We start from the raw sequence: 23,084 nt of genomic DNA on the forward strand, positions 1-23,084 counted from the left end.
ATGCAGTGAGCAAGCAGGATTGAGGCAAGCGATCGTGTCGGCATGTCTGCTGCCATGTCGATTTGTTAACGGCAGTTACTGGAGATTGATTGATTGATATGTAGGGTTTAACGTCCCAAAACCACTATATGATTATGAGAGACGCCGTAGTGGAGGGCTCCGGAAATTTAGACCACCTGGGGTTCTTTAACGTGCACCCAAATCTGAGCACACGGGCCTACAACATTTCCGCCTCCATCGGAAATGCAGCCGCCGCAGCCGGGATTCGAACCCGCGCCCTGCGGGTCAGCAGCCGAGTACCTTAGCCACTAGACCACCGCGGCGGGGCGCAGTTACTGGAGGTTGCTGATGCCACAAACTGAGGCACACAACATATATGCGAAGTAGATTTGAAAGGGAAACGCTCTAATGAAAAACTAGAGATGCCAGCCTGGTTGTTCGCCTGACAGGCTACTCCATGCGCTGTCGCTGTGGCGTATATCACGTCAAGCGCAAATGTCTCAATCTCGTCAACATTGAAGCGATTGCTTATCGAACTATGTTTTACTGCGCAAGCTCGTGACTTGTCAACACCTTGCTGCAACAGCGACCACCTTTTGAATAGTGTGAACACGGTCCGCTTCGCTGACGCAATGTCAGTATCAATCGACGGACTGTTTCTCTGCATGTTGATCTTTTTGGACAAATACTGGGATACATAACGTTATCTTGCAGCGAAATACGGCAAGGTAAGAGCAGTTTCTCTGTATTTCTTAGAATAATCATGAATCGATGCGTGTAAAAAGCTAATTTTGGGTTGAGAAGTGTCGCAGGTTTTACGTGACAATAGCCCCTCGCGTTGAAAGGAGTAGTTGGCAGATTCTATTCGTCTGCGATTGTATCCCGTGGTATGCAAAATGAACATGTTCATGTTTATTTGTGTCTCTTGCTTGCCTTGAAATATGTTTTGTGGTTGTGCTTGTGTGAACCATCGAATGTACATGTTCTTTCAACGTCATCTCATATCCATGTTCATGTAAATGACGTCTGTTTTGCCATCATCGTTATTGTATGTCTTAAAAGAAAATGTTCTGTTAAATGTTAGTGACGTTTGTGACAATATTTTTTTAACGGGTGGCTCACCATAGTTGAGTAAGAAGTAGTCAAAATCGTTGACAACAGTTTTCTAAACAAACGTTGTTCCCTGAATCGTCGAATATTTGTTCTAAACACACGATTTGTGACTGACAGGGACGGCTCACAACTCTCTCATAGTTGAGTACGATGGACTCGAAATCGTTAAACACTTTTTTTAAAATACGTTTTTCTAGCTTAGAGCTGTCCAGTAGTAGGGTGGCTATCGCACTCTGAAGCGTTAACAGTTTGTCGAAATCACGTCCGCTCCTCCTTTGAAGAAAACGTACTATTGAAAACCGTCAACAATTTTTTGGGAAAGCGAAGGTCTTGAAACTCGAGGTAAAACGTCAAGTGTCCGCAGTAAACCCTCGGCGAGGTCGCTTATCAACAACCCAGCCGCTCATGCATCGAGGAGGAGCCGGTGGCAAGCCACGCTCAACACCGCGCCGAGTTTGCTCGGCGTGGCGCTAACCGAGCGCGAGCGACTAAACGTTCAGACTCTCCCCCGTACCCCCCTCCCGCGGAGCGCGTGTTCGGAGTGGTGGTAGAGCGCGTGTTCGGAGTGATGGTAGAGCGCGTGTTCGGAGTGGTGGTAGAGCGCGCGTTCGGAGTGGTGGTGGAGTGCGCGTTCGGAGCGGCGGAGTGCGCGTTCGGAGCAGCGTAGCGCGCGTTCGGAATTCAGTAAAGGGCGTCTTTGCTTGGCTTTCGCTCGACTTGACGCTCTGCTTGACTCGAGTAAATGCGACGGAAGCAACAGTACCGCCAACCAGTAGTGGGGCGCGACCCAACATCAGCGTCCCATCACTCGTTGAAGGCAACGCTTCTTCATTCATTAGGAATGAGAAAGACCGAAGAACAATTAGGCATTCCCTAACCATACTCAATTACACAATGCTCAAGCGATACCCCCCCCCCCCCCCCCCACCACTCTGCGACGCATTTACTCAAGTTCCCCCGTTGGAAGAGGCGGGTGGCTTTTTTTTGAGTGGGACACGTTCAAAAATTCACATTGTTTTATTCTTCACCACCAGCGGGTCCCAGTATTTGAAAACAGCGCGTCCAGCGTCAACTAATCTCTAACGCACGTAGTCGCAGTTTCTGCCGCGCTGTGGAGCTCTAGTTTCTTATGGTGGCCGTTTCGAACTGATGCAGAAACGTTCTAAATTATGACGCTAGCATAAATTATACGATGCGTTAGAGCATTTACGATTCAATTCCGACATTACCATACGTAAATATACAAATGCCTGTAAAAAAGTCGCAAACAAAACTTTCGACCCTCCAAAAACGGTTCCTATAGTAAGAACTTACCATTCTTTCTTCGTTGATGTCGTCAACATCCACGATCTTCATCGAGACGTTGACTAAAACAGCCATGCCTGCGAGTGAGGAGAAGTTCTTTGTTACGGAAGCTCCAAGAAGATGTGCCATAATTTTTTTAATAGCGAGTCTATTGGTAATTGACCCTCGGCCGGCCCCGTCGTAACACACGTAGCGCGCGCCTTAGGCGGGCATGTCATGTAGTACGTACAGTCTCGGCCACGTTTGTGTGGAGCGTGCGAGAAGCTGGTTTTCGCTCCGTGGGTTGACATCTTCAGGCAGTTTCGGGCTCTGTCGAGGTCATCCTGACTACTAGGCCGCACGTGCTCCCAACAGACCACGTCAAAGCCTGTAATTGCCTGAAGAGGTCGCTCCGCAGAGCAGGCACCTAGGGTAACCAAGCGTAAAGCACCCAGAGTAACTGTATACGGGACCACATACAGTTACTATACAAATATCGGCTCTAGTCAAGCAGGGACGAGGTGGTACAGCAACCACGCTTAAAAGACTTTAAACCACATTGAGTCCATAGGCGAGACAGCAGTTTCTTTTTTTCTTTTTCACTACCCTTCCAAAAACCTTTGCCTTCTCCTCAACATTTATTTCTTCATAGAATAGGTGGGATTCCACCACTTAGCGTTGAGCCAGCAAGGCGTACGTACTTTTCCAATGCACACTGCTATCTGTGCTTGCCCCAGTCACAAAAGCAGAAAAACGAAGTATACTCAATTTATCGGGCCTGATAGCCAAGCGAAACAGGGTAGCACGGGCATACGACTGCATGGCAAAGCAGACTACGAAACAATTTACGATAAGTATGTTTCATGCATCGAACAATCGACAACTTATTTCAGCCTTAGGTCACGTGCGCAAACTGCTGACGTCACGAACTGTGCCTCGAGAATGGACAATGTCGAGAGAGAACAAAGCACTACTTCCAGAGATTTTTCAGAGCCCCTTTAACACGCCGCTTGCGTTGTAGCACAGCCGAGATAGCGATAAGCATTCTGGTTAAGTGGGCGGATGGAGTTGGGCGCAGGCGTCCTGGGAACGCCAGTAATAGCTGAGCGGACCAGTGGAGGGGCGAGCGGAGTGCTAGACAAAAGGAATAATAAAAGCCGAGCCACTTGATTCAGCAGAAACAGCGGAGTAAGGTCCCCACATAAAAAAAAAAACGTGTTTCATCTAGGGACCTTACAGCGGAGTAAGGTCCCTATATAAAACAAGTTGTTTCATCTAGGGACCTTAACAGCGGAGACAGCGGAACGCATTGCGGCGCCACTTGTTGAACATGGTTGAAACCAGTGTCGATCGAGCAGAGGCAAATGCCTCGAGAGCGCTCACACGCCGGTCCGCTCTGCACGCTCCGCTGAGGGTACGAAATGAGCGGGCGAGCGGAACGCTCCGTAAAATTCCTGGCTCGCTCGGCGTGCCGCGCATGCGCAGTTTGGATTCAGCTCATGTGCTGGGACCGCTGAGCCTCTCAGGTATTATTCTCTGATCAGCATATTGTTGCCCGAAATCTTGTTGAACAACGCGAAATTTTGTCTAGTTACGTAACACAATATATGCAATAAAATGCGGTCACGCGAACACCCTATATGCTGAAAATGACGCCACACAACGTCTAGTCACGCAGCAATGCTGATATTGGGTACTGAAATCACAGCAGGAGAATCATCGCGGTCAAGATTATGAATGCCGTAGTCGTGTACATGAGTATCGTTCGTTGCTATGGTATCTAGAAGAGGAAAAAAATCCAACGCGTAGACTTCTGTATTATGAGGTGACGTCCTCAGAAGGACGCGCCGGTAATGGCAATCTTTATTTCCTACTGAAAGGAGAGAGCCTCTGCAGTCTTTATGACCCGTCTCAGTGCAGCGGTTTCGTCTTCGCTTTCGCTCGACGGCGGGTCATTTCCTTGCACTGAGGAGGTAGGTCATTTCTCCAGTGGGTAAACATCAATCAAGGGCACTCTTTCGTGCGAAAGGCAATTCGCGTTTCCCCGTCCCCGATAGAGGTGCTTATACGTTTTGGCTCTCAATGTCTCTGTTGACGCGAGTTTAGGCTGCGTCCTATATTGCCCGCTTTTCTACCATTGCAGTACTACGTTTGGCGTTCGCTTCAATAACAGACTTGATGATGGAGCTCAGAGAAACATCAAGGTAATGTAATCAATGCCGTTGGCAAACTCGGGGAGACGGGCGTCATGCGGCAGTTCTCAGCAGCCAGGAATGTTGAAAAGGTTGAGAAAAATAATAAACGCGATTCTTTTCTCGACATCAATCCTGCCCAAGGCCAGTTTTCAACGGTGTTCTAAGCATCGGCGTGGCTCAGTGGTAGAAATACTGGACTGGTACGCAGGGGACCCGCTTTCGAATCCCATTGTGTCTTTGGTGCTTATAACTACGAAGATTTTTTTTTCTCATTTCATGCGATATTGCTCACGACCATCAGAAGTGGCGGCGGCGTACAACTGCGACGCCGCAGGCGACTCTTTTTGTAACCTCATGACAGCTTTCGCTGACACACTTGTACGCAAGAAACCAACGAATGAGCTAGCTCTGACAGGGAACGAACAGAAATTTAGAGTCTCGCTTCAGAACGGATACTCGGCTCTCATTAAGAAAACTGGCCTAAGCGTTGACGCAACGAATGATAATCTGACGAGTATGGCTAAGAAGTGTGCACTGAAAGTTGCAGGTACGGTAGTTAGACAGGACACTAGCAAGCTGTCCCAGGAGGCGAAGATTAATCTCTTTAAGAAACGTCAAAGTATGAAAACCTCAAACACAACAAATAAAATAGAACTTGCAGAGCTTTCAAAGTTGATTAATAAGCGTAAAATGTATGATGTAATAAGGTATAACATGGAAAGAACTGAACATACTCTGAAGAGCGGATCGTCAAAGTGGTGGAGAGGAAGCTTGGGATAGGCAAAAACCAGATGTATGCTATAATTGACAAGAGAGAGAGAAATGAGACGAAATGAGGGCAGGGAGGTTAACCAGATGCTAGTATCCGGTATGCTACCCTGCACTAGGGTTGGGGAAGAGAGTGTTGAAAGAGAGAAATATAGAGTTAAAAATTAAGTGGACAAAAAGGGCAACTGAACTATCGATGTGGAATGTAAAAACTAGGGGAACGCCAGATGCCATCTCACCAGTAATGACAGAAGTCAGGAAAGTATTGAAGGGAATGCAAAGAAGCAAAGCTGCTGGTGAGGATCAGGTAACACTAGATCTGCTGAAAGACGGAGGACAGATTATGTTAGAGAAACTGGCCACCCTGTTTACAAAGTGTATCCTGACGGGGTAACGGTACCAGAATCGTTGAAGAGTGCTAACGTCATCTTAATCCATAAGAAAGGGACGAAGAGGACTTGAAGATCCACAGGCCAATCAGCTTGCTCGCCGTCGTATACAAGCTTTTTAGAAAAGTAATTTCTGACAGAATTAAGACATTAGAATTCAGTGAACCAAAGGATTAAGCAGGATTTCGTACAGGCTACTCAACAATTGACCACATTCATACTATCAATCAAGTGATAGATAAATGTTCAAAATACGTTCAACCACTATACATAGTCTTCATATATTAAGAGAAAGCATTTGATTCAATAGCAATATTACCAGTCACGCAGACACCGCGTAGTGTCGACAAACCATATATAAGCATCCTGGAAAAACTCTACAGCGGATCAACTGCTGTAGAGTTACAGAATACCAATCAAGAAGGGTGTAAGGCAGGGTGATACAATCTCCCCAAGGCTATTTACCGCATGCTTACAGGAGGTTTTCAGACTCCTAGAATGGGAATAGTTAGGCATAACAGTTAATGGAGAGTACCTTAGTAACCTGCGCTTCGCCGATGACATTGCATTGCTAACTCAGGGGATGAATTGAAAATCATGATTACGGAGTTAAACAAGGAGAGCAGAAAGGTAGGTGTTAAAATTAATCTGCACAAAACGAAAGTAATGTACATCAACCTCGGAAGAGAGTAGCGCTTCAAGATAGGTAATAATGCACTTGAATTTGTAAACTACTATGTCTACTTAGGAAAAGCAATAACCGCGGAGCCGAGCCACTAGATTGAAGTAACTAGAAGAATAAGAATGGAATGGAGCACATTTGGCGAGCACTCTCAAATCATGACAGGTAGATTGCCACTATCCCTCAAGAGGAAGGTGTATAACAGCTGCATCTTGCCGGTACTTAGCTACGGAGCAGAAACCTGGAGACTTACAAAAAGCATTCAGCCTAAATTGAGGATGGCTCCGCGAGCAATAGAAAGAAAAATGGTAGGTGTAACCGTAAGGGACAAGAAGAGAGCAGAGTGGATTAGAGAACTAACTGGGGTTAAGGATATCATAGTTTAAATCAAGAAGAGGCAATGGACATGGGCCGGGCATGTAGCACGTAGACAGGATAACCGGTGGTCATTAAGGGTAACTAACTGGATTCCTAAAGAAGGCAAGCTGTTAATGGGGAGACAGGTAGCTAGACTAGCAGATGAGATTGGGAAGTTTGTGAGTATCAAGTGGCCGCTGCAAGCAGAGGACTGAGAAGACTGGCGGAACATTCGAAAGGTCTTCATCTTGCAGTGGACGTAGTCAGGCTAATCAGGATGGTGTTGATGATGATGATCCTTGCAATAGACGCGTTACTTTCCCTGGCACACATCGCTGAAGTCCCACATTATGACGTGCTATTTTTACTTGCAGTAATGACGCAGGGCGAAAGAAGGAATGCTGAATTTCAGTGGGAGGCGCAAACAAGAAGCGAGACCTTACAAACGGACGTGCAGATGACACGCGTGCGTCGGCACAGGGCAACGCATCGACCGGCAATCTGGCCTTTAAAAGTCTAAAGAAGTTCCTCTTACTCTTTTAGGGGCGAAGCTCCTTAAAGCGGCACCCGTTCGTCTCTTGTCGTAGTACGTAACATGTCTTACGCTTTGACCTGCAAAGTGGTGCCGGTGGGAGATTTCTTCTGTGCGTTGTTGAACAATAAAAAATTCGCAGCATGCGCGTTAACTAAAAGCCGAATCCTCCAGTCTCTCATTCTCCACTAGCAGCCATTGGCATGTACATTGAGCACTATCAGAAAAGAAAGGGTTGCTACGTTATACTTGCTGGGTGTAACCTCCTTGGTTTTAAAAAGGTTTAGCGAGCGTTGGGCCGCAGCGCCATGAATACAGTGAACTAGTATATACCATGAACTCGAGGTGGTTAAAGGTGGGAAGTAGACCCGAAGCGCAAGCCGTAAGAAAGTGTGCGTGTGCCACCTCTCGTTTAGTCCTTGGAATGTCCGCTGGATGGCGGTGCTTCTATATGCGGAATATATGATGAAAAGATGCGAGATGGAGGTACTTGGAGTGTTGACTAGACGGACGAATCGACACACAGACAGATGCATGAACGGACGCACAGATGGCTGCACGGACGGATGGACGCATGGATGAACATAGGGACGAGCGCACGGATGAACGTGTGGACGCACGAACAAATGCACGCGCGGACAGGCGGATGGATGCACGGATGGTCGCATACACGGACGCATAGACGCACGGAAGCAAGAACGAATGGACGGACGGATGCTTCGCCTACTCTCCATCATTCACCCCGTGGATATGCTGTTTTTTTTTCCCATACCGGCCTCCATCGACTATTCGTCTAACCGAAGTTTTCTCAATCGGGTCTAAAGGATGATGCGACCGGGCCTCCAAGCAAGTGCCTTGCGAAGTGAAAGAAGTCGACAAAAAGAAGAAAGGAAGTGGTTGCCATGAAAACGTCTTCGCAGCGTCGTCGATCTGAAGGTCAGTTTTAATCAGACGCGAGGGGTGTCCCGAAAGGAAAAAGAACACTTGCGGCGAGTTTTCGTAAGGCAAAATGCCGTATGTGTTGAAGCGTTTTCTCACGGCCTAGTTGCAGCAACGCCAGCCAAGAGTTCCTGAGTTGTACTCATAGTTATGCGCAACATGTCCAACAGTAATGGAACAGTGACGTCAACATTAGAACGGTAGCAGCCAGCCAACATTAAACAAACTTCAAGATGAAGGTTTGCTTCCCTCTTATTGTCATATACTAAAAAATGCCGTAGGTCAGGGCATGACCACGTACCGTGGAAACGTGTGCTTTTCATGAGTCGCGAGAGGGGAAGGGAGTATGAGGAGGAGGAGGCCCATCCAGATATGGATGGTCTGTCATGATGGACACGGTCGTCGTCCACGTGACCATCGATTCGAAAGTCGATTTCGATCCGTACACACGAGTAGCGTCCCAAAAATAAAGGCAACGGGCTTCCCCATCATCTACGTACGACCCTGTCCCTTTCTCTCTACAGTGGGTCACGGTCGGCTTCGACACGCTCGCATGTCGGCTTGCGGCCAAGTTCAATCAATGCAGCCGGACCCTGGAGCGCGTGACAATGTCGTATGCCGCTCGTCGCTTTCTTTTCGTCAAAAAAAGATGCGCCTTCCCCACCCGCTACATTTTGTTGCCGGTGGCTGTCGCACGATGGCGTTTCCTGGCGTGGCGAGAATTTTGCTTGTGAATGTTACTAGGAGGTGGGGGTTGGGGGTGGGGGGCAGGATGCGTTGAACAGTGTTGTAGCTGGTCCGTTCGATACTCTGTCATCTGGTCGGCGTTATGCCGGTGCTCTCGAAACACTGTTTGTTTGGCTTGCTGACGCATGTACGGGTTCTGGAGTTGGACTGACGTTTACTGCCCTGTGTGTTACTATTAGAAGCGAGCATCGAACATTGCAATTAAATACCACGTGGCACAAAGATAAAGTAGCTGACCAGGCTGGTTGGTTATTCATACGGAACATAAACATCAAGAAAGGAAGCATGGAACGGGAAGAGCACTCATAGGTCTGTGCCCTATATGGACACAGGACAACGCGTGTCCTGTGTGTCTGCTTATCGTTACCGCGCTCTTTTTAGTTGTTTATATTGAGCCTCGATAAAGCGTAACATATATCGTAGGTTTATGTGCAGTGTTATGTCGTCAGGAGGGGGGAAGCAATTCTTTTACCGCTGTTGCCCCCTCCTCACCTCCGGAGTCGTGTCTACGGGAGCTATTTTTGCACTTTCAGTTAGCGGGCTGTCCAGTTCAGCAGCCGCTGAATGGCCGATGCTTCAAGACCAGCGTACCCCGCATTGCCGGTTCATCTTCCACCACGTCATTTTGACTCCACGACTCCCGATAGGAATTAAAAAAAAATGGAAAAGCGCTTCAATGCGTGCAGCCGCCTTAATTCCCCTTGGAAGCCCGAATCTCAGAGGTCGTGCTCTGAGTTTTATTTTCTGGTCGGGTTAGGCCTAAATAAGGCTTAGCGCGGCCGCCTGATGGAAGCACCGGCGTTATTATCTTTATGTATTAAGATGGCAGGGGTTCTCAAAGTAGGTTCGGGAACCGTGAGCCAGTGATAAATTTCCATCTGTTCCGCACTCGCCCACTTAACTCACTTACAAGGCGATGCCGAGGTGTGATTGATTTACGGAACCTCCATTATTCATGTCCGAGTGTCAATAAGCACATCTCGAGGCGTAACAGAAACGCACGAGCTGCACAACGAATCCCGCCAGCAGTTTGTAGATAAACCAGACTTCGAAAAATGGGACGTGCGATGGCTTACATCTCGGGGTCCTCATATTACTACAATGCGTATGTCGGTTATTCGAAAATAGGTGTCGCTAGTGTACGTCAAAAGCCGGAAGGTGCCAAAAAAAAGAGAAGGGGGGGGGGATCGCACATCACGTGATAAGGCTGGCCATGGAAGGGGGGAGGTTCCTTGGCACTTAATGTAGCGTAGCAGGGTCTCGTCGCAGACTCTGACGTCACTGCCTAAAAAAATATTAAGGTTTAGATAGGGACGATAAACTTTTAGTTTTTGACTTTCGGGGTATTTAACTTAAACAAAAAAAAATCTGATTACGGTTTTGAAGAAAACCAGCACTCGCACTTCTAAGCGTATTTGCTCGGTTACCTAGGTGATTGACAAGCGTGCCATGGTTCTGAAAGAAGTACTTGTGCTTATTTGTGCATTGTAAATTATTATAATGTATATTTCGTCTTTGCACAGCCGGATCAAAACGTTCCACTTGAAGCCTAACAAAAAAAAACGGGCACCTTGGCTCATTTTCAAATATTTTGTTGAAACTCGGAGGCTGTTTATACCGGTGTACTTTTGCTATCGAGGATTCTCAAAACTGGTTTCGCTTGTGGCATTTGCTGAGCGTGTTGGCGCTACCCTACAAGCAACCTTGAAAACGAGGGTGGCCTAAAATATGTTTGTAGACCAGCTATACATACGTGCGCGTGCAAGAAATACGCAGTGCCATGCTCGTATCGATGCGCAAGCCATTAGCCCCGGTAGTACAGGCACACCACATATTGCCACCTGGTGGCAGGCTCACGGCGTTCATTATCTTCAGTTTCAGTTTCAGTTTATTTTTACTTTCGTACAAAACATACATGCTTGTTTAAACATACAGAAGGAGGTCCCAGAGCACTTGGCTGAAGGGGGACCTCCTTTCAGAAAATGTGATAAATATGCACAAGTAAAATGCAGCTCTGGCAGCAACGTGGAATAAGTTATGCTTCTCTTTTGCATTGCAGATGACCGCAGTGAACAGCGCTAGCCATAGCAACGGCACTACAACTGCAATGTACTGAATGATTCGTCACGTTGTATGGCCCCTTCCCCCTCTGTTTTAATGGTTTTTTTTCTGGCGTGTGGTCGCAGGCCACCAGTGCATTTCGGCAACTTATGACGCTGCACAATGACGTCATCATGATTGTCATGTTTTTGGGTGAATCGGCTAAGCAAAAAGTGATGATCTGTTCCTTGTCAAGCGTAAGTCATTGAAGCTCTGCTGTTGTAGCTCATATGTGGAAATTGGTTGTCATTGAAATCATTGTAGTTTTCAGTAAAGTAGCCGCAAGTAAAGTAGTAGGGGTCGTAAATGCGGGTCTGCTATATTCATGCGAAATAATTGCATATATCTGTAATCTAAGCGAAAGTTTCCTAGCAAATATTTTTTTTTCAGAGTTGTGCCTAATGAAACGAGCGTAATACATGTACACGAGCTCTTTGAAACGATTCTCCCACATCATGACGACAGTGGAGCAGCGCTGTGAGTGCGCAATTCGAACACATGTTCTCCCTTAATTGCTTTCTTAATTGACCAATTGAATGTTGCGATTTCTCCACCTATTCTACTATTTCAGCTTTATGGAGTGAGTGATTGATTGTATCCCGAGAATCTCGGTGCGGCGCCTTGAACCTCTGACAGACTACAACGTGACCCACAGGGTGTAAGGTTGGTCCGCCCTTCCCTATACCTCACATCTTGTGGGCCATGCAGTAGTTTGCCAGTCCAACGGCAGTCTGACAGGGTCGGGCAATTACAAATGAGGAGCAGTGGGAGACCGTACTGCTCAGCCCAGACCCGGAGAAACAGCTCTGAGCAATCCGACAGGCCGAGGACGCCTTAAGGGCCCACGTATTTCTGGCTGAATCCTTGGAAAGGAACGTGCACCACTGACGCCGCCGGATTCTTAAGATACAGTTCCATCTTCTTCCTCCTACTGCTACATGGCCACGACATGAAACCAACTAAGAGTTTGTTGTTAACTCGTTGCAGAAGGCTACTGACCACAGCTGGATGATTCCATGAAGTTACTGCTATAATTGTTTCATTTTTATCAGTGATTTTACTTACCGTATGGTAAGGAAGGCTACATTTTGTTATCATTGCTAGAGCTAAGTATCAGTCAATATAGTCTCCTACTCTGAAAATTTATAAAAAAATAATTAGTTAAAATATTAACTACTCCGTAGCCATTTAAGGTTGATAATATACTACCGTGATCGACTGCGAAAAACTTCGTGAGCGTGTGCCACAGAGAGCGGGTACGTGCCAAGCAGCTGCTGGCGTAGCATAGCCATTGATAGATACTGTATCAAACTGTGGGCAAGAGGAGTGAGGGTCTAATTGAGGGTTGTGAGGGTGAGGAGGACAAAAAAAGAGGACATGGTAAAGCATGGCAAAGCTTGTATATTATAGCATACATAGAATGTGGGAAAGGGGAATGATGGTGAAAAGAAGAGAATAAAGAAGGGGAAGAATCTTTACCTCACTAGCAAATAACTGCAGCAATTAATTAATTAATTTTATATACATTACAGAGTGCTCCTGGAGCACTGTGTAACAAGAGCCATAATCTGTACTGAAAGGTAAAACGCAACCGTCGGCTTATAAAGGGAAATATCAATTAGTACAGAAACCTCTCAATGAAACCAAGATCTTAGCCATGTACAGTATGCAACTAAGGGGAGACACGATGCACGTCGCATTTGCTTCTGGCCCGGCCAGAATTGAAATTTTCTTCTCGTTAACTCTCCAACAGCCGCGTGGGGGAACCTTAGCCATGGGAGGAGAGGGGGTTAACTTGCCTGAGCTCAACTTTTCCGTCCAACCAGCGACGCTTTTCTGATTGTCAAACCGATTTCTGTGATTACGTTCAGCCCATGTGAATGGAATGGCCTGACCAACCGTACATGATCGCGGGATGTGTGAGGAGTACGTACCGTCGACGACAGGGATGTGTGAGGAGTACGAACACACGGGATGTGTGAGGAGTACGTACCGTCGACGACAGGTGGCTCTGATTTGCTATAATTGGAAGGCAGAAAGTTGTTCCATACTTCATCGGAAGAACATCTGCGGGTGTAAGAGAGTAGTGAGAACATGAAGTTTTATTTAAAGACTGTTTAGAAATTCTGGAAACATATTTCGGTGACGTAAATATGCATGGGCTTTTTAATACGCGTTGTTAGGCTAGCTTTCAACATGCTTACACAATACACAATGCCAACGCTGTTGTGTCGTACATATTGTCGCAATGCCTGTATTTTTGTCTCGTGGTACTGCAAATTATACTGATACCTTTATATACATCGTCATGCTTTAGTTGATTTTGAGCACTGCACTTAGTTTTCTACCAACAAGGGTTCAAAGTTTTCAAAGTCAGTATCTTCTTCCCTTCGAATAAGACCTCTAGGGACTCAAGTTAGTCGTCGACACAGTGAAAATTGATGGCACTCGATTATATTATTAGGTCAATTCAAATATAGTCCTGGTATATATATTGAGAAAGATATATTGAATATATTAGGTGTATAATTAACAAATATCTGTTCGTAAAAAACACTTTTTTTTATTTGTACGCATACATACCATACTTTCCTAAAGCGACTTCCTTCACAATGCGACCATGGCTCTAGACTGCCTACTTCTCACTGCCCCGTGTTTCGAATTTTAAAAGCATGAAGGAGATGGAACAGTTATAAAGAGTCTCCAGCGAAATAACTGCAAGATAGATGGCCAAGAGTTCGTTCAATGGCGGTGAATTAGAGCCTAAGGCAATCTCTAAAAAATTATTCCGGGTCCATGCCAGGGAAAGGGGGTGGGGGCTCTAAAGAGTAGTCTGGATGGGGACTCTCCACCTACGGGCGGAGACGCTCCGTTAGTCGCACACAAAAACCACCATCATCATCATCATCAAACAGGCGCGTACTCTCTCCGTTTTTCTCTTTATTTTATGCTTCACTGCCAGTGCACACATGCACTGTCCGGTGTGGGATTCAATAACTTTGATGGGCAAGAAAACAACCATGGAGATACGAAAAAGAAGGAGAGACAGATTAAATAGGGGGAGAGAAAAACAGGTACAAAATGCAACAGAAAGAACAGAGAAGACGGGAACAGAGACAAAGAGAGACAAATGAATGAACTGAGAAAGAGATGTAAAGAAAGAGGGAGTGAGGAATGGACTGAGAGAGAGAGAGAAAAAAAAGGTAAGAAAAGCAAAAGAGTGCAGAAAGAACGAGAAAGGAAATTGTGAAAGAGACAGAGAAATAAAAATAAACAAACACACTAAGAGGCAGAAACAAACATAAACAGAAAAAGAGCAAGAAAGATAAGAAGTAAGAAAGAAAAGAACGAAGAGAATCGTGCAAGGCCGCCCAACTCCACACTTTCTTGGGACTTGGTGCCACTAGTGCGAATGTGCCTTGATATTTCCTTCAATCACGCCAACATTGCAGCAACGAAGTGAACGTGCACCTCGCCCGCCTAGAACCACGCGTCTGGTTTTTATCATTAATGCGTTTTTAAGTGTACCTCTCACGGACTGCTCATGAAAAAAAAATAAGATTTCCACCATAAAAAGTACGTTAAGGGAAAGCCAAGTATGAAAACGCCCGTGGCGGGAATGTTCTGGCGTGACGACAACCATTACAGCTAATAAAGGTATAACAAAAACGTTTTGGCTCTCAGAGTCAATCATTCTTTCCGCTTCTCCATTATTTTTTTTAATATTTCACTTAAGCTTCGCAGCGTGCATCAACTTTTCTTATTCTGCAGCTATCCTAGTTACCTGCTTTAATCGCAACAGTAGCGGTAAAAACAATTTCAATGGAGCATCTGAGAGCTGAGTAGCAACTACTGCAACAGGCTCACAATAATATTAATAATGAAAAGATATAATCAGGACAACAATGGGCTGTGAAAAACTCACGTGGCAAAAGTGCAGTTCTCCGTCGTCGCCGCGGCCTCGTTGCCCCTCGCTGCTCGGGACAGGCCCGACAGGAGAAACCACACAAGGCCAACGCGTGGCATCCTACCCACTCGTGGCGAACTGTCAGCCCAGCGGTCGCCGCGCAATTCGATCGGGATGATACGTGGTGGCTGCACTTGCACAACAGGTGGCGTTGGTGGTACCACATCCAAACGGCGCGGTCGTCGCGTCGTTGTCTGGTCGCTGCCTCCGTGCAAGTACCCACAGTGTCCACAGTGCAAGTGCGTGTGTCGCAGCGCCAGACCGTCACTTGTTCGCGCCGTAAATCTGGCTTTTCCTTCCTAATACCGCTTGTGCGGAGAAGCCCACCACTGAAACCAGCCAGCTGGCGAATAGGCACGTACGGACTCACGGACGACTTTACAAAGTCCCGACTGTTGTTTACGGAAGCAAAAATAAGTGACTTCTTAACGGAAGGTCGTCCACCACGGCGGAGTGGTCGTTAGGGCACTCCGCTGCTGACCAGAAGGTGGCGGGTTGGGTCCCGGCCTGGGCGGTCGCATTTCGGGGGAGGCAAAATGGTGGAGCTCCGCGCACTGTGGGTAGTCAGTGCACGTTAAACAACGCCAGATGGTCGACATCTGTGCAGCGCTCCGCTTTGGTGTCGCTCATAATCATATCGTGGTTTCGGGACGCGAAACCCAAGATATTATTGCCGCAATACATAAACAATAAAACAACAATAAAACAATAAACAACAAACAATAAAAGAATTATTATTTTCAGATGACTAATGCAAATAAAAGAATACTATGGTTCTGTACGAAAGTTATGTATTTTCTTGATTTTTCTTTTCTCTCCCCGCATGTGGATTGCGAGCCCTACAAGTTCTTCCTAGTTTTTTTGTTTTTTTTTTTTGTGGTAGATGAGTATAATGCGATTTTCTTTTTCTGCTCGAGAGTAGTGCGTGCATTTTTTTTGTTAAAATTGTAGTTATTTTTTCTTCTCTTTTTTTTTGCTGTATGACTGTGTAATATATATCAGAGGTGTAGTATTTGATTTCTATGTACCCTTTTGATATTTGTGAATGTCTTTCTGCTGTTATTGCTGTATGGGTGGCACGGCCCAGTCAGGCAATGTTTGCCTTTTGCTGTGCCTCCTTGGGCAATTTCGTAATTGTTCCTAATAGACTAAAAAAGAAATAAAGAAAGAGAACAGAAGGTCTTGCAGCTCACAGATGTAGTGACAATGCCTTACGCGAAAACCCAGGAACCAACGCGCGCACAGAAATGCCGTCCCCAAACGTGCGCCTGCCGCATTCGTGTCTGTGTGCGCCGTTTTGAAATGATCATGTCCTCTCTATCAGCGGGATGAGGCATGGCAATCTAGTCTTGTGCTGAAGTCACTTGGAATTTCACGTTCCCACATTCCATTGTTGCCCGGGTGGGCACACGTGACCATCGTCGCTTCTGTCTGATTCGACTGAATTGTTGCGCTGCCGAGTATGGGGATGAAGGTCCGATTTCTAGCATGAGGAAATTGATCGATTCGTGGTGTTCGACGTCCCAAAACCACCATATGATTATGAGAGACGCCGTAGGGGAGGGCTCCGGAAATTTCGACCACCTGGGGTTCTTTAACGTGCACCCAAATGTGAGCACACGGGCCTACGACGTTTCCGCCTCCATCTTAAATGCAGCCACCGCAGCCGGGATGGCACGAAGGAAGTTAACAGTTAGGAGTGAGCCTTGCACAATTCGAAAGAAGGAAAGAGAGGAGGAAAAAAGGGAAGAAAAGAAGGAAGGAAAGAAAAAAAGGAAAGGAAGACGAAAAGAGAGATAGAAAGAAAGAAACATAAAGGAATATAGAAAATATGCAAGAAGGAAAGAAAAAAGAAAAAGAAAGGAAAAGAGAAAGAGAAAAAGAATAAAAAAAGTAAGATAGAAGGATAGATATACAGATAGAAAGAAAGCAACAATAAAGGAAAGGAAGTAAGAAAGGAAGAAACAAAGAGAAAGTAACGTCTGGATCACGCCAAGCTTCGCTTGCCACATTTTCCCTATAGTGCAAGGGCTTCTAACTTTTTCTGTGTTTTTTTGTAGACGCGGTTATTCGCTGGTGCTGCATCTATGTCTACTATCAGAAAAACAGGCAGTCGACACATGGCTATAGCTTTCCGCATGTGTGCAACTATTAAACAACAGCAGGACAAACAAAAAATGAATAGTCTTCGCTCGTGTACATTCTGGCAAAGAAAGTCGCATATGATGCCAATATTTTAAAAATTATAGCGTAGAAATCTCAGCGAAAGGATCGTTCGAAACAGACTATAATCAAAAATTTTTCTTTTCATGTTAGCAGCTTCCGTTTTTTTTTTTCCACGCGGACATTTCGTTGGGTCGTTTTGTGTCACGCTATGTGCTCTTCAAACGCGACTTTTGCAGGATTTGTTCGAGACTTGAAAGTGATTGTGCATCTCCAACGCATAGATAAAATAATTATCTAACAAAAAGTTTTGAACTGCGAAGCAGTTTAAGGGAGCTCCCGATCGTAGCGTCTTGTGCGACGTTGGTGTCGTACAGATCCCGCGTTCGATGCCCACAAGCTGAGAGCGGGTTGCATGTCTGAAACGTCAGTGTGCGCTTTCTCGTGAATGCCAATATCACCGAAGGGCTGATTAATCTGTCCAGCGAAACGCCAACGAGGTGAGAAAGCCGCGGGACGTGCACAAATCAGCAAATAGTATTAAAACAGCAAAAAAGCGATGATAAGACCGATGATAGGTGATTTCGAAACAACTCAGATAGTTACAAGAATGCAACAAAAAAGAAAAGAAAATATCAAAGCATAATACGAAAAGGGACAATTCAAATGAACGCAATAAAAGAACGAAAAAAAAAAACAGAAGAGCGTAGATAAACAGACGGGAAACTCGGACACATCAATGCTCCTTAGTTCATAGTGGTCGACTGGGTTGAAACTGGCTCTGATATTTTTTGTTGCTCTTTACGGCCGAGGAACGAAGGAATCGCAGCAAGTTACGCCGGAATGAGAGTACTGTGATGCCGCTGCCTAACGTTTTCGTGACAACGCCGAGGCGCCAAACGATTGGCTCCGACTGAATGACGATGACAGACTACAACAAAATGCTTTGTTGGGCGAGTTGGTTATTTGATAGTCTTTTGATAGTCTGTCCATAGTTGGTTCATAGTTCTTGCACACAAACACATTTCAGGTTTCGACAAGACAGCCCATACATCTCTCCCAGAAGCATAGGCAGAAATTTTTTCTGTCGATGGTGGGCCCCACCTTGATCTGAAGTGGGCGCGGGCCGGCATATGAGGTCGAGTGTCATTTTGTGATCTGTATGCCATGACCAAAAGTTATAATACTACTAAATGTATAAAGAAATATAAAACTGGGAGGAAGGCACACAGGCCTGGTGTGTCACCCCTGGCTCTGCCCTTGCCCTCCTCTTTTTTCCCCTTTGAAAATATAGGGAGCTGCATCGACACTGAATGAAGGCGATGTTGATTTTTAACAGGGTACAGCAGGTTAGGCTATCAGCACCTCTTTGGCTTGGGATCACGGGAACTGGCCAGAAGCGGCAAGGGTGACGTTATTCCATCGCCGTACTAATTGAACGATATGAAAAGTTCTTCCATGGCATCGCAGTATCGCTATTCCTCTAGTGCCAGTAGTTCGCAACAGACAATAAACAGAAAGGAGGGGCGTAATTGGGCCGTGCTATTTCAGGGCAAAACTTTGATCTGAGACATTCATCAAGGTAAAAAGACTAAAAAAAAAAACAAGGACATGGGAGAGGACACAAGACACCACTAATGCATGCCTATATTTGTCCAGTGAACTGGGAGCACGTCAAACATATTCGTTCGCTGAACGAATATGAACTACCGACTAGATAATCCTTTAATACTTTCGTACGTCTGGACTTTTATATACGTCCATACCTGCGAACTAGCCATACTCTCCGTTATTGAATGGTTTGAGCTAGTTCTTCATACATACTTAGAAAACCGCTCGTATAACTCCTGCTCGCTTACTCTTACTGCACTTACCATTTCACCACTACCCAGTCGTATCGCTTAACGACTTCTACCGTTTCGCCAACACCACTACCGCCAGAGCCGACGAGCCACTCTACCGGTGACGTCACAGGTGACGTTCCCACTCTGGTCACGTGGCTACAACTAGTTAATGTGCAAACAATCAAACAGCGTGTTAAATCCCTCTCGCTTTCGTATGGCTTTCACTCTCCCTCGACGTGGCGTGATCTTTCTCTCTCCATTTGTCCCACGAGGGCTTTTCTCTCAAGGCCACGCTCCCAACAGACTATAGCCGTTTAACACGTAAGCATACATCTAAACTCCTACTAAGTCTCTGCGGTGTCATAGGCAACGGACATGCCAATGATTCGGCTTAATCAGCTTCGCAGATACAGCTGCATGGCTGCTCCATTCGATAATGCTGCTCATTCAGGTACTGCATCGTGGGTGCCTTTGTGTTACTATTTTTGCCCAGTAAGTCTGGAAATCTTAGAAAAGTTTATTGAGGATGAGGTCGCCAATCATCTCAATGTGTTTCTTTCGTCGGCAACAACAGCCCTTTATTTTACAACTGAGACGGCGTTTACACTAACTGACGAAATCCGCTTGATCTACAATTGAATCACGTTGGAAAACAACATGTTTCTTAGATCTTTGGAGCGGGGACTTGGCTTTATTTTTTGCTGGCAAGGCGTCGCAAAAGCTTCCAGTCCAGGTTTTCTTTTTTTATCACCTCCTTGATTGCAACCCATGCACTACGGTAAGGCTTCCACCTCTTTGGGAACTCGAGGAGATAGCATCACGTGTTTCGCGACCCTTCCCCACTGAGCCAAGCCCACGGGCAGGGCACGCGCTGCCGTGGTCACTCCCGTCGCTGCTTGATGACGCCTCATGCCGACTCTCATTAAACCCAGAACAGCGGTGGTCGTACCAAGGCACTAACTTATTTAAACCAAGATAGGCCTGGGGAGAGGCCCAGCTCGCGGCATGGGCACTATAGGAGACCCAGTTTCGCAGCTGCCGTACGTTTCAGCAATAACGCTGCAAGCGAGTGCTCGAAGGTATTGTTTTTCTCCCCCATTGTCGTCGGAGACACGTGTCGTCGTTTAGTGCATCTATTCACGAGACGCCTCTACATAGGCAGGTATTGAATCTCCATCGTCATTAGGGCGAGTCATTTCTGTGTCATTTTGCAACACTACGCACGCAATCAAGTGCACAGTATTACACTGTCCTTATACTTCTTAACGTTGTCTAGCAAATCGAAATCCTTAGATGCCTCATCATGACACGCGAAAATAGACCAATGCCCCACATCAGTGTTCCACGTCAGTTGCTTCAACCACCAAGTTTTCTTAAACGAACAAGAGGAGAACTGTGGCTCTGCAATCGTTCTGCCACAATGGGAATGGGGGGTATAGTACACACATTTGTCTAGTCTTCGTGCTCGCGGACTTCGAATGCACTTGTGGCCTACTTTATTGCAGTTTTTGTTTTCGTTTTGTTTCGAATAAAAGAACGGTCCGTTGTGAACTTCGTGACCGGATTTCAATTGGTGAGCCCAATGAGGTCAATGGGGTGAAGTGAAACGGCTGAACATTTGCCGATTGTCGTCTCGCGACCAAATGTCTTTATGTCACGCGAAGCCAAACGGAGCCGAAATAACGAAGATTAGACAAATTAGTGTGCTACCAATCATTCACATGCTGGCTGAAGCGCCGTGCGTTGCACCTTCCATGGACACTAGCACCCGAGTTCCCTCTAGAGAGAGAGAGAATAAATGGTAAATAAGGAAAGGTATAGAGGTCAACCAGTACAGTATAGGTGGTTTTCTACCCTACATGCGGGATAGAAATATTGAGTTTCAATATATACAGATACATATACATATACGGTGAATGACGGCGACAGTGGCGGTGATGGCAAAAAAAAAAAAACAGCCGAGACTGCACATACAGTTGCTATCGCAATGAAATGAAATTTAGGCGTTAGCGGGGCTCACAGTGGGGCTGGTTGGTACGTTTTTCTATGATATTGTCACGTCGTTACGACGGCGACGACAAACAATATCGGCCGCCCCGCCGCGGTGGTCTAGTGGCTAAGGTATTCGGCTGCTGACCCGCAGGTCGCGGGTTCGAATCCCGGCTGCGGCGGCTGCATTTCCGATGGAGGCGGAAATGTTGTAGGCCCGTGTGCTCAGATTTGGGTGCACGTCAAAGAACCCCAGGTGGTCGAAATTTCTGGATCCCTCCACTACGGCTCATCTCATAGTCATATGGTGTTTTTTTTTTTGGACGTTAGACCTCAAATATCAATCAATTTGAGACCTGCCTCGCGTCCCTAACCTTGACTCATGAGGTGCCTGCAGAAAATTCCCTCCACGTCCTTCATCTCCAACTGGCTTTTTTTTTTCTTATTGTGTCTGCTGGCAATACGAACCTTGCGCGCACCTACCCAGCTACGTTAGACTTAGTCCCACATTAAACTCTTCAAAAGGATTATCCCCTAAACGTGCTTCTATAATGATCTCGACAGATCCTGCCTCCACGTAGTTAACAGGAGCTTCAAACCTCAAGAAGTCTGGATACCGAGAAACATTGCTGGCAGCCGAAGGCATCCACGCGAATCTGAAGCTCCCAGGCCGTGCAGTAGATAATAGGGAGTTTTCCAATAGTGCACACAAAGCTTTGTGTACTCCATCTGACGCGGTCGCTGTCACTGCGCATGCGTCATAACGCAAACTGCCGTTAGCGTTTGCGGTCCGCCCGCAAAAAGCCAGAAATAGCGTGTGGCCCGCGAAGCCCCTTTGCGGTGACTCGGGCGTGCGTCAGTGTTTGCGCGGGACAGGCGCTATTCGAAATCTCGTATGACACCCATAGGCAAACGCTAGGACCGTGAATTGAGCCTACGCTATTCGAAAGTGTGGCAAGTAGCGACTAAGTCGTGGTCATCCCGTTCAAGTACCATCTATCGCACAGGCTCAAGAAGGTCGGCCAGCACCGGGGGGCACATGTTTTGTCGGCCCCGCACAATCTCGCCTCGCTCTGCAAGAAGAGTAGCCCTGTTATGAGACGTGACTTTGGATGTATAAGGTGAAGCATTGCAGACGGTGGGTGGGGTTGCCTACGGAATCGCTGTCGTGTGCTGCCTCCTACGTGGGACAGACTGGCGGGTGCCTCAGCGACCGTCTTCGTGATCATGCAAATAACGTCCGGAACAAGAGGGATGGTTTTCGAGCACTTCATTATGGTTCGTGTGGTTGTTTGATGACAAGTTTTCACTATACACCAAGACAATTAAGGATAAGCAACCGATATCATTGTAAAAGTGCTTCAGATAAAGCGGGAGGGATGCTCCTGTAAGGGCAATCTATCTATTTCACTCTGTGATAAAGAACCTGGGGTTCTGGAACGTGTGAGTGCATGCATGTGTTGACATTGGTCAGTTTCTGTGCGGTGGGAGGGGGGGGGGGGCTCAGTTTTTTTTTCATTTGCCACGTTTCGTGCACGCGCTACTGCTCATTTTGTTGATGCGTGATTGACACGTGTCTGCCTTTACTCGATAAGTTAACGCCCGTCTGTGTCCCTTCTTTACTCGGCTAACCTTCTTTTCTCGTCTTTTGTGTTTGCTTCCCCGCTATTACGTTTCTGCGCATCGAGTACCAACTAGCCCGATCCACCACCCTTTGATGTTGATTGATTGATTGATTGATTGATTTATATGTGGAGTTTAACGTCCCAAAACCACCATATAATTATGAGAGACGCCGTAGTGGAGGGCTCCGGAAATTTCGACCACCTGGGGTTCTTTAACGTGCGCCCAAATCTGAGCACACGGGCCTACAACATTTCCGCTTCCATCGGAAATGCAGCCGCCGCAGCCGGGATTCGAACCCGCGACCTGCGGGTCAGCAGCCGAGTACCTTAGCCACTAGACCACCGCGGCGGGGCCACCCTCTGATGTTGACGGGCCCAATAACAATATCT

The 23,084-nt window shown here is 46.5% G+C and overlaps 1 protein-coding gene across 1 annotated transcript in view; it reads right to left on the reverse strand.

Annotated features, from left to right (window-relative positions):
• LOC119179367 (glycine receptor subunit alphaZ1) overlaps positions 1-15,151 on the reverse strand; it is a 37,253-nt gene extending 22,102 nt beyond the window's left edge. Inside the window, exons 1-3 of the mRNA XM_037430433.2 lie at positions 15,032-15,151; positions 13,100-13,173; positions 2,428-2,495 (exon numbers count right to left, since the gene is read on the reverse strand). Coding sequence (XP_037286330.2) covers positions 2,428-2,495; positions 13,100-13,173; positions 15,032-15,132 — 243 coding nt within the window. The 5' untranslated portion in view covers positions 15,133-15,151. The remainder of the gene's footprint in view (positions 1-2,427; positions 2,496-13,099; positions 13,174-15,031) is intronic.
• Between the last annotated feature and the right edge of the window lie 7,933 nt (positions 15,152-23,084).

The sequence above is a fragment of the Rhipicephalus microplus genome, chromosome 7, assembly GCF_043290135.1.
Source record: "Rhipicephalus microplus isolate Deutch F79 chromosome 7, USDA_Rmic, whole genome shotgun sequence".
In the NCBI taxonomy this organism is placed as follows: domain Eukaryota; kingdom Metazoa; phylum Arthropoda; class Arachnida; order Ixodida; family Ixodidae; genus Rhipicephalus; species Rhipicephalus microplus.